This window comes from Tursiops truncatus, chromosome 14 (genome assembly GCF_011762595.2).
Source record: "Tursiops truncatus isolate mTurTru1 chromosome 14, mTurTru1.mat.Y, whole genome shotgun sequence".
In the NCBI taxonomy this organism is placed as follows: Eukaryota; Metazoa; Chordata; class Mammalia; order Artiodactyla; family Delphinidae; genus Tursiops; species Tursiops truncatus.
The window spans coordinates 59,308,282-59,320,890 of record NC_047047.1 but is presented as its reverse complement, the minus strand read 5'-3'; the positions used below and the strand labels follow the sequence as shown (position 1 = coordinate 59,320,890).

At 35.6% G+C, this 12,609-nt stretch overlaps 1 protein-coding gene across 2 annotated transcripts in view; it reads right to left on the bottom strand.

The window, feature by feature from the left end:
• Nucleotides 1-12,609, bottom strand: part of PRKD3 (protein kinase D3) — a 76,854-nt gene that overhangs the window by 28,729 nt on the left and 35,516 nt on the right. For both annotated transcript variants that reach the window (XM_019942854.3, XM_019942855.3), the window contains 4 exons: nt 10,436-10,574; nt 8,770-8,901; nt 7,805-7,962; nt 2,246-2,438 (listed from right to left, as the gene is read on the bottom strand). In XM_019942854.3, coding sequence (XP_019798413.1) covers nt 2,246-2,438; nt 7,805-7,962; nt 8,770-8,901; nt 10,436-10,574 — 622 coding nt within the window. The remainder of the gene's footprint in view (nt 1-2,245; nt 2,439-7,804; nt 7,963-8,769; nt 8,902-10,435; nt 10,575-12,609) is intronic.

Sequence of the window (12,609 nt, the reverse complement as noted above, 5' to 3'; positions counted from 1 at the left end):
CCACTGCTATAACTACTGTCTAACACAACCTTCGAAATACTTCTACCAACAATAAATGGGTAAAAATAATTTCAAGTCTTGCTTTAGAATAATTCTGTAACCCCTGTGATTCAAGAAAATTCTGGGAATCATGCCAATAGCACAGGGCAAAGGTCATTACAAGAAAAAGCTCCATGAAATTAATATTTTGGTGGAGGATAAAACTTGCATTATATAGTAATGTCTTTAAAAATAAGAGACCCTAAGAAATTCATATATGATATTAATATCTTGCATGCATCTTAAATAATTAGTTTTTTATCTCATGAGATTTGCAAATTCTGAAAATAACAAGGTTTCCCTTTCCCTTTGAAATGTAGAGCCAAATTTGTGGCCCACCTGCAGCTAAGTATGTAGGTTCTAATGACAGGCATTTATACTTCTCCATATTCCTACCTATGTTTTTATTAATTAGTTTATGCTTTCTTTTATTCTATATATGCTTATATAAGCTGCCTTGAAATTTTAACATAATGAAGTAGAAAATAAACAGATGAATGAATAAATGAACTGCTGTTCTTAGAATTGTATGTTTTCTTAAACGTTCCAGCATAACTGTTTTATCTTAACTATTTTTTTTCTTAGCTTGACAAGTGAATGAAAATGACTACTTTACTTTTTAAGTATCTTAATTCATATTATAAAAATACAAGGATCCCTAAATTAAATTATGATTTTTTCATAGATAACTAAAATACTTAAAGAGAAATATAACCTGATACTTTCTGAACCAATATAAGCATAAAACATTATTCTTTTAGAGCTCTAAGAAGTTAAACTAATAACCCAGTGGTAGAGTTCACTGATTTTATTTCAAAATTCATTAATCTACATATTTATTTTAGTTCCTTTATAAAATACTGTATTTTTTTGCATGTGGTTTTAGAATGTTTCTGTTCTGCTCAGCAGAACGGTGTTATTTACTACCTTTACTAAAATTATCTGCTGGCTAGAATTTGTACATCTGTTCTTAATGTTCTTTCCCAAAACATTCCTTAGTGGCTGCTTGCCAATCCACTTTAGTGTTGATATTTTAAAGTATTAATTTATATATTAACTCATATTCAAAAGTAAGCTGTTGAAATAAAATTTCAACATTTAATTAAGCCTGCCTGATGGTTATTAAATATTGGCAACAAATGTACAACCTATTCTCTATTTGATATTATCCTATGTAGCCATATATTGCCAAGAAAAGTTTTCTTATATATTTAAGTTAAATTTACATATAATTATTTGATTCAACATTGTAAACAGGATTTATTGTTGCAAAGATCTCAACTGTAATGTTTTACCTAGATAAAACTAGGTAATTCAATTCCACAAATAGTTCTATATAAAAAGTATAGTATCAAGAACTATTAAAATAATCACATGAAAAATAAGTACATAAGATTATAGACAAATTAGTTATGTCTTATCCTGGCTCAATGCCTTAAAACATATTTGAACTCTATTTTGGTTTCACATAATTGTGTAGCACTGTTGAGAAGAAGATATGGGACAAAAAGATAAAAGCATCTTTAAAAAGCATTAAAACATTATGTAACTAGAGGAAAAACTTATTCCATTGTTCTATTAAAAACCTAGTTCATTAAGAGATGTTTCTGGAATACTATGATAGTGTTCTGGGTTAGTATCCAAATACAGGTGGTCCCCATTACAATTCCACTGGCTTCTACTATAGTCTGCCTATTTCAGTGTGATTACTGTCTGGAATGACAATTTTTGTACAGCTCCATAGCTACGTAATTAGAAAAAAAAACCAAAAACAACAAAACACCTGTAATATGTTGGTGTGCGTGTGTGTGTATGAATATTTAATGGCAAGAGGAGGGCATTATTTTATATTTTGGGTAGTGTCTGGCTTTGAAATTAGAAAGACTTAAGGTCAAATATTAGCTTATCTGCTTACTAACTGTTCCATATTGGCAAGTGTTAAGCAGCCACACCTCAGATCCAAATTCTAGGTTTTCTGTTTATACTCTAATTTTTCTTTAGCACAGCTCCTGGTACAGTATACACATATTGCAGATACTAGTCGTCGCATGCAGGTGCGTGCATATTAATTTTATCTTTTTTAAGTTAAGTATGAGCCCAATTTACAGGTATCTGCTTAATGCTTCTGAAATAAAAAATATTTTAAACCTGTATTTGCTAACAAAAACAAATATAAATTTTACTTAAGAAAAACATCCAATCCTACCTTTACACTGCATTCCTTGCCGAAAGAGGCCTTTCAGTAACCGCTTGCAGTACTGACATATGGTGGGACGGGTATAAGAGTGAACAGCAAATGTGTGTGGAACTTTTACCCTGCACATGACCATCTTTTCCATCCAAATTGGGCGACCACTCCAAGAAGGAATTCTCTTACTGGGTTCCTGGTGAACATGTGACTAAAACATAAGTAATTTCTATAAGTGTAAGTCGATATTAAAAACAAAGTATTAAGATCAGGGCTTGACCACAAAAGTCATTTATTTCAAACACTAAAGCCAAAAACCTAAAAATGTGCATCTCAGCAGTTTCCTTTGGAAGCTTAGCTTACCAACCCTTGAATGAGAAAAGTGCAGACTTTTTTTGCTATTATTTATGCTAGAAGACAAAAAGATATTTTCATCCTCACATACATATATTCACTGATTAACTATTATTTCCAGGCACATATGACATTTTACAAATAAAAAACAGAACTTAAAATGAATTTATAACATGTTCAAATACCTTCAAAAACCTTACCAAGAAATTAGTCACAGGAAAATTAAGTAAATTCAGAAAATGTTAGTGCTGCTCACACTGAGTTACTGAATACAACGTCTGAAAACATTCTGAAACAAGCCTTAGTTTTTCTAATTTATTTTAACAAATACTAAAACAAGCATGTGAAAATCTAAGTTTAATTAATGTTGATGATACAAACAATGGCAGATACAAACTAAAACAACTTTACCCTTAGTAATTATGCTTTAGGAAGTTCCTTAATATTTTAAGTATTTTCCAATTATTTGGGTTTTTTCTCTTAGGTGAGCAAAAAGGAAAGTTAAAGGTGGTGTTGGTTAAAATTTTTTGTGTAATCTGAGGGATAAATGGATTATTTAACTATGAACCTTTCTAAGTATACAAAGGAAATAATCAATTTAAATTATAGGTCAGATGAATATGGTTCATCATATTAATTCAGCATTCACTGATTATAACTGGCCAGTCTCTATATCAGAAATATGAAAATGAATACAGTCTATATTCTCAAGAACAAAATCCAAATACCTAACTACCACCTAGACGTATAACGATTTTGTTGTAGCTGCTTGCATCTTCACTGCCAGAACTTCCTTCTATAACTAGTAATGTCTGTAACTCAGAGAAGCTGAGTCATGGTACATTGATATGTTCAACCACTAGAAGCAAAAGAAGCCAGAAAAAACCAAGAGATAGAGAAGTATACAGGAGAAATGAGGGGAGGAGAAAATAAAAGGCTTTTTTGAAAAAAGTAGGAAGAAGGAAAAAGAAAAGGACTGACCATTGGAGGACAGCACTATAAAAATAACATAGATAACAGCCTCTGATGGATAGTTTTTCACTAAAGTGTAGCCAGAAATGTTCTCAAGAAAATTATGAAGCAGTTTAAGAAGAGTACAAAAGGATGGGACTTCCCTGGTGGCACAGTGGTTAAGAATCTGCCTGCCAATGCAGGGGACACGGGTTCGAGTCCTGGTCCAGGAAGATCCCACATGCCGCGGAGCAACTAAGCCCATGCGCCACAACTACTGAGCCTGCGCTCTAGAGCCCGTGAGCCACAACTACTGAAGTCTGCACGCCTAGAGCCCGTGCTCCGCAACAAGAGAAGCCACCACAATGAGAAGCCTGAGCCCCGCAATGAAGAGTAGCCCCTGCTCGCCGCAACTAGAGAAAGCCCACGCACAACAATGAAGACCCAACATAGCCAAAAATAAATAAACTAAATAAATAAATTTTAAAAAAAAGGAAAGTACAAAAAGAATGTTAAAACACGAACCAAACTTACATATTTCAGCTGTCTAGGGTATCCTGCTCTAGTGTGGCCCACCCCTTCTCCATTTACACAACACCTTCAGCAAAAGGAGCACCACAGTGATTCTGCAGAGCTGGTAAAGCAGCCAGTGGGAACTAGAAACAGATGCTTTAAGCTTTTGCTCATCCCTGGCCCCCTAGTCTAGTGGTGACTCAACACTGTGCTTCTCTTGCTTCTGCCTCTACCACTCAGTTTGTCTCAAGTTTAAAACATGTAACATGGAAAGGCTGATTTAGCCAGTTTTGCCCTTTGTCAGGTCCTGCTGGGATTGGGGTATCAGGGACATGGTACAGAGCATGTTTATAAGGAACTACTCAGGGGACTGTGGTTGTAGGTGCCACCCAATTTTTCATGTCTAGTACAAGTAGTTATTTATGTTATTAGCCCTATTTTACATATGAAAAAACGGGCTCAACGGGATTAATACTACTAAAGCATTAGTATTAAAATCAAAACTTAGACCTGGGTCTTCTACATAACAGTCCAGTGATTCTTTTTTTTTATAAATTTATTTATTTTATTTTTGGCTGTGTTGGGTCTTCGTTGCCGCGTGCGGGCTTTCTCTAGTTGCGGTGAGCAGGGGCTACTCTTCGTTGCAGTGCACAGGCTTCTCACTGCGGTGTCTTCTCTCGTTGTGGAGCACGGGCTCTAGGTGCGCGGGCTTCAGTAGTTGCGGCACGCGGGCTCAACAGTTGTGGGTCACAGGCTCTAGAGCACAGGCTCAGTAGTTGTGGTGCACGGGCTTAGTTGCTCCGCGGCATGTGGGATCTTCCTGGACCAGGGATCGAACCCATGTCCCATGCATTGGCAGGTGGATTCTCAACCACTGCGCCACGAGGGAAGCCCAGTCCAGTGATTCTTAACCTTTTCCCAATCCCAGCATACCTGGGCACATACTGCAATCTTACCAGTAACAGTGGTTTACCGTCTATTTAGTGAGGAAGGCAGGAAAGGTACAGAGGACTTAACCAGAATTTGGAGGACAGAGAATGTTGGTAGAATTACCTAGAGCACTTGGTTAAAATGTGAGCACTCAGATGAGAGTAACTAGAATTAAATGAAAGTTTTCTTACTTTGCTTTAATGTCTCTCTTTCCAAATTACTGCTTAGCTTAAACTCTTATTTCTTTCTTATTAATGTATAGCCAGAAATCTTCTAAAAGTAATTATTTCCACAGTGTGGGCTTAAACTAATTTTGGCTGAAGTATTGCTCACAAAAACTTCATAACAATATTGCCAACTCTCAGTCATGTAAAACAATAAAGGCAATAAAAGCATTTAAAGGGGGCAATTCCCCAATTATATGTATTTGAGTTTGGAACATTATTCAATGAAAGAAATATCTCTACTTTTATGTGTACACTTAGGCCCAGAAGTTTCCTTCTACTTTGATTCTGTCCTACCCCTCAGGAATTTTCCCAAATGGGTAATTCCCTGGTGTCCAGTGGTTAGGACTCTGCGCTTTCACTGCTGAGGGCGTGGGTTTGATCCCTGGTCGAGAACTAAGATCCCACAAGCTGTGCGGCACGGCCAAAAAAAAAAAAACTTCCCAAATGCATTGCAATGAACATTAATCTCTCTCATCTCCAAATAGCCATCACTCAATTCTGGTTTCTCTAATCTCAGTGGTTCCATTTTAACCAAATTCAATGAACAGTCTATCTTCTTCTGCCTCTCCATCTCTTTACTTGATTCCCTTTAGACTGACTTCAGAAACTAACAGAAGCTGCCTTCTTACGTGTAAACGATGACAACCCCAGAGTCAGATTCAAAGGCTCCTGTTCCAACTGGCCTTTTCTTATCTAGTAGTCAATGAAGTTTAATATCTTGACTCCTTAGAAACTTTTCCTCGTGCCTTACATACAAAATCAGGATAACAGCTATACCTTCCAGGACAGGGGTGAGGATTACACAGAAAAGCTAAGTGAAGCAGCCAGCGTGAAGACTGGCACCTGAGAAGTTATGAGGCTCTTACTGGGCAGCCACTTAGAGTTAGTGCTTCTCTAAACTTGGTTCAGATTGCTCCCATCTCCACACTGCTATCTCCTTCATTCCTTTAGAGTATACTCTTTTACTACTCTTTCTTCCCTCTGATTTTCCTCCATGAGCTCTCAGCTCTTCTCTTACTGTACCTTATTCATAATTTTGAGACTGCACGCTTGGACTGACAAATGTAACCCTGAGATTCCTCTCTACAATTTCTACTTGTTCTAAAATACTCTGCACAATCTAACCAATTCAAACATGTCACTCTACTTCTCATATTTCCCTAAGGAAGTTTCATCTTTGGGATAAAATATAAATGAATGAATAATACATTATTCATCTGCTCTGTCCTGCCATTTCCTAATCTTGCAATACTCAGTGGGTATGGCTGACACACCAGTATCATTTGTGGGGTTCTCAAAACAACATGTGTTCATCCTACAGTTCCCAATCTTAGCTAAGTTTCCTGTGCAGTTTGTGTACAAAATGTATTAACTCTTCTATTACCAATCTTTCCCCAAGCTTTTGTATGTGTTTATAATAACTCTTTGCTCTCAGTTCCTAATGCTACAGCATTCTTATTCTACTTTAAAAATCTCATAGTAGGGCTACGCAATATGGAAATATGGGATTTTTGTGAAAGAATTGCAGAAGCTTTTACTCCAGTGCCTCGGTTTAGCAAAATCTTGTGACGAGGGTGTCAAGACAACAGCCCAAAGACTTGATTTTGCCATTAATATATAGAAGACCAAAGGGGTTATAGAAATAACTAAATGTTAAGATTGTAATGTATAGATGGAAGTCATTTTAAGTAGTACCAAATGAATAGGTGGTTATTTCTTTCTTCCCTGATCTACTACATTTACCCTTGAGGGGTACAAGATATGAGGAAAAGTCATTGATTTACAAATAATCAGATCTGGGTTGAATTCTAATATTGCTTACTAATTTGCTCTGTGACTTCAGTCAAGTCACTTGACTGTTCTGAGTCCCAGCGGTCTCATGGTATAGAGATCTACTAATATACCTCACTGGAATATTAAGGATCAGTGATCAGTGGTGTCACTCAAACACTCATTCATTTATGAGTGAGTACCCAGAAGTACAAGGTATGGTGCTGGGCATGATGGGGCAAACAAAGTCGTGAATATTGTCCTCTCTAAATAGATCATAAGCTACAAACACTATGATATTAAGGTAGAATGCTATACACACCATTAGGGAGATTTGAAAAGTGCTATGTCATTCAGAAAAGTAACTTCTAGGTAAAGGGGAATCAGGTAAGGTAGCTGCTGAGCTAGGTCTGGAAAAAAGCATGTAGGATAGATACCAAAAAGAGCAAATGTAGGGGGGAAAGGGTGTGTTCAAGGAATGATGAATATTACAGACTGTCGGAAACATAGAATATATAAAGGTGTCCTAGTGGGGAGTAATCTAATCAGAATTGTTGTATATTAAGCTGTAGTGAAGTGTGGAGACCAGGAGTCGGGATACTGGTTAGGAGGTTGATCTTATGGTCCAAGTGATAAGGTTATCACAAAGTATACAAAATGCAATTCATGACTATTGGTAAGCCCTGTCTACAGTAATACGTTTTAAGTTTCTTAAGTGTAGGAATGTTACTATTTTTCAGTATATAACTTATGTTTTAAGATGATGTTATATATCCTGCAGAAACGTAAGGACTAAGTAGTAAAATGCCCTCTATTACCTTAGAATACATACCTCTTCAGTGGGAAGGGCTACATATTCAGTCTGCAGGGGTCTTGGAACTGAGAGGCCGGGTCCTGGCAGGGATACATTTGACAGACGTCTCTTTCTTACACCACTACAGTTATTTGGAATCTTGAAGGCACATCGTTTATGGTAATTTAATCCACAGCCTAAACATATTTTAAAAGGTTAAAAAAAATTTTTTAACTTTACTATATAAGTGTGTACATAAAAAAATAGGTGCTTCCTTTATTTATTTTCTCTGGCAGCAATAGTTATCCTAATGAAGAACCCAGATGACAAGCTAAGAAGAATAGGAAACGTGTAGAAAGGTTATTTAGAAAGGTTAAGTTGGCTAAAGCAGTGGTTTCTTCAAGTGTGCTCCTCAAGGCAGCACCTGAGAATTTGTTAGAAATCTAAATTACTGGGCTCCACCACAGACCTACTGAATCAAAAACTTTGGGGATGGGGCCTAGCAAAGTATGTTTCAACAAGTCCTCAAGGTGATTCTGATACACGACAGAGTTTGAGAACCTCTGGCTTAAAGAACTTCAGCAAACTGTAGACTGTGTACCAAATTACTCCTATGACATGTGAAAATTATATTAAATTCAAATTCCAGTGTTCATAAATAATTTTATTGGAACAAAGCATACTCATTTGTTTACAACCTGTCTATGGCTATTTTCATGCTATCAATACAACAGCAAAGTGAAGTCATTGTAAAGAGACCACATGGCCAGCAAAATTTAAAATATGTACTCTCTGGCCCTTTACAGAAAATATTTATTGACTAATCAGAAATGTGCACCCGCATCCCACCCCCTGGTAATTCCAATACAGGATAACCATACCTCTCCAATTCTAAACCTTGGGTACTACCTAGTCACTACCAATGATCTTGTTTTTTCATTGATGATTACTGAACGCAAATGTGAAATCCTATTTCAAATGAAACAAAAATTTAGAACACATACCTTCACATTTCAGTCCCTGACGTACCAATCCCCAGAGCATCTCACCACAGTAATCACAAAAAGTAGGAGCTTTGTAAGAATGTACATAGAGAGTATGTGGACGAATCTGAAAGTCTTCTACTGTGGCCAAAGCTTTTAAAAAAGAAAAATATTCAAATAAACCCGGTACTTGTAATTGTGATGAGATTAAGAACATTGACCATATTCATTTGTCAAAGTACACAGAATCTTTTTTTCTGAAAGTTTCATCTGACCATAAAAATAAATTATTTTCAGCAGCTAATATTGTGGTTTTCAAACTCTATTTTAGGAACTTCACCAAATTCAAATAATTTGAGCTCCAAAAGTAGGTCTATAGGTAGGTATTTTGACCTCCAAAAGCATTTTCTCGGAGTGGTAACATTGCAAATAATTGTCAAGATTTATTTTAGCTAGTTAAAACTATTTAACTTATAATGTACTGGGAAATAGAACACTAAAGTTAAAAAAAAATTGCAGAACTTAACATTAAGTTATAGCAATGTTTCTGTGGGAAACACACTCAGTTCTAATTTAGGATCCCAGGATACACTCTGTTCTCCAGAGTCCTAGTGGTTAGGATAAAGAGACTCTTCTCCCCTTTGTGGGCAAGCCAACAGCAGCAGACGCAACCACCATCAGACATCCTCTCAACACTACCTGCAAGTCATTAGTGGATATCCCCGTGGCCTGATGTAGGGTCCAGGGCAAGAGAGGAATAGATGTGAGCATGACCTCCAGGGAGGACCGGGAGTGAAGCCCCTCTGGAGTGAAAAGAAAGACAAGGATTGCGATGTGTATAGAATTTGGGGTTGTGGCAGAGAAGATGAATGGGAAGGATAAGAGACTAATAAGGAAAGGTGATAGTCAGAGAGGATCTCAAGAACAAGCTGCAAATATGAATTTGGGAAGAGGAAAAAAAATGGTGGCAGGACTCTGGACTCTTGACTGGCTTTTCTTCCTTTCTTTCTCTTCCATTTCTTTCCTTTCCTCCCTCCCCTTCTCCTCTCTTCCTCCGTCTTTCCTTTGCTGCCAAACAAGAAGTTTTGCAGGCCTACTATATATATTCTTTGTTCCTTTACACTTCTCACTAACAATCCTGCCCACTTGTTGGATGAGATAATAGCAGGAGCTAAAGACAATGGATGGCAAGAATGGGTGAGAGAGGAAAGGAGAGAATAAGAAAATGTCCACAGAGGGCAAAAAGAGAAGGAGCATTATTTAAGTCATGGAATCAACCAGTATTGCAGTTTCCTCTTCTAAATCTTCATTATTTCTCCTTTTTTTTCTCATTTTCTTTTCTGAACCCTAATTCTCTTCTATGCTCTTCAAAGAAACGGGGAAAGGGACCAGAATTTCAGTGTAATTGTTTTATTTCTTTGACTCAAGAGATGAACATATTCCTCTTCTGGTTCAACTGATAATTCCCTTAGCTTAGTAACACTCAAATAAGTAATTCAGGGCTTATTTTCCTACTTTCTCATCTGTGATATAACCTTCCTGAAAGTAAAAATCACATAGTAACCATTATTACAGATGAAAGAAGTAAGCAACTGTAGTACAAAGTATAATTGAACACAGCATTTAGTTAAATGCAAAAAATAAGGCTCGTTGAAAAGAAAGGCAACAAAATAAACTATTTACTTACCTGAAAGAACAACTTCTACTAGGTCTCCTTCATGTATTTCTTCTGCTGAGGTAATCAGCTGCAAAATATTTTCTGAGTTCATGTCATGGCGAAAGAGAAGAATTTTGTCATACATGCCAAAGAATCCACACTCTGGAAACTGCAGGAAAATGGTCCTATATCAGTATACCTAGAGCTTTCTAATTTTATAAGTAAATGTTTCAACCTTATAAAATAATTTTAAATGTAGTTTTTAGCCTAACACTATTTGCTAACAATTCTATTAATATCCAAAAAGATCAACCATGTGCATCCTGGTTAATTCTCAAGTTCAAAAATATAAAAGTAAGCAATATAAATAATCGTTGATTATCTTAAAACATGTGTTTCTTAGAAGTACAGAATTTCTTTATTCAGTTACTGATGGAGAATACAATCTTGAACTTAGTGCTTCTCTTACAAAGCCTGAAAGATAAGCAGTCTTTCCTGTCCTCTAGAACTGAGCTTCCCATACAGTTAGCTACCAGCCACATGCAGTTATTTAAATTGAATTAAAGTTAAATAAAATTAAAAGTTTAGTTCCTCAGTCACTCTAGCCACATTCCATGTGCTCAATCACCACCTCAGCTACTGGCTACCATTCTGGACAGTGGAGATACAGAACACTTCCATCATCACAGTAAATTCTATTGAATAGTGCTGGTAGAAGATCAATAATTCCCAAACTACAGTCACAGGAGTACCAATTCCTACATTTCTGCCAAATGGACCTATAATTCCTAGCATTTATCTAATATTTTCTTTAATATACTCACTGTAATTACAAATACATGATTCTTTATGGTAGCTTTCTTTCCAAAAAATCTTTGCCCAGAGCAGGACTTACAGATCTGTTGACATATGCCCTTTGTGTAAATATTTCAAGGCTTCTACATTTTGTGACTACATTACTGAGACACTTTGGGGATTAGTATACCAAGGACTAAAATATGAAGGTGTGAGTCTAAAATGTTTTATAGTTACTAAAGTTGTTTAAGAGACAACTTTAAGTACTTGCCTTACAAAATAACTTTAATTTTTTAAAACAATTTTTAAAAAGACCATTTTCTAAACTATCAGTACCTTGCAAAATGCTGCTGCAGACAGTTCTAATTTCTTTAGCTGATTTCAAAACTGTATACTCTCACTGATTTATTTTGACTCCTCACAGAATATCCTTTAACGCACTATACAGTATGTCACTGTCCTGCACTGAACAGCCTGATATATATCTGTCACACGAAACTGTAAACGCATTTTTGCAGGGATGTTGCTGAGGATGGTTCACCTACTTCATATAGTAGCCCTTCTTTGTGAGGGCCCATAAAAGAAATTTCTCTGGTTGGTTTTATAATATGAACAATTTGATCATGTAACTAATCATGTTTTCTTGTTTACTTTGCCCACTGCAAAACGCCAAGCCTAATTTGTAGCCTAATTCTAACATTAGTCTAGGATCTTATGGCATATGTTTTAGGTGCAGATACCAACCTAGCTTCATCTTGTTTTGTGACCTTAATTTTCCCATTAAAAATTCTTACATGTATCTCTAAAAGAGTCTCAATTTTTTGGGAAAAAGTTGAATTTTTAAGAATTGAAAATAATGACTTAATTAGAAATTTTAAAGTTTATTTGCATTTTAAAAAACCTACTGAGTAAATAATGAAAAAGTGCAGAAATATTTAGATTTTTTATAATGCTCATTCTCTTTTCAAATATTTGAGTTACCAACATTTTATAAAACCTCATAATATGCTTTAAACATATCTCTAACAGCTTAAAAATTTTCCTTTGAAAAGAGTAAAAATATAGAATCAAAATTATTTTCATTAAATTTTAATTTAAAATTGAAATGTTATTAAGTTTGATTTAGTTATTATTAAATTAGAAAACATCTAATGGGAAGTAAAACATCCCCATAACTTAGCTGCAATAATTCTTAAGGATTAATAAAAAGGATTTCACATTCTATCTTTACAAAATCTCTAACAAAATATTTGTATGAATAAACCTCATTTAAAAAATTCACTTTTTAAAAAATTCACATCCTCTAAGTGTAAGGCCCTATGGTTTGTAAAGGTAAGACAGTCAGTCTTTGCCTTCCAGGGGCTTACAATCTAGTAAAAAGAGAAATAAAACAAATATATAACATGATA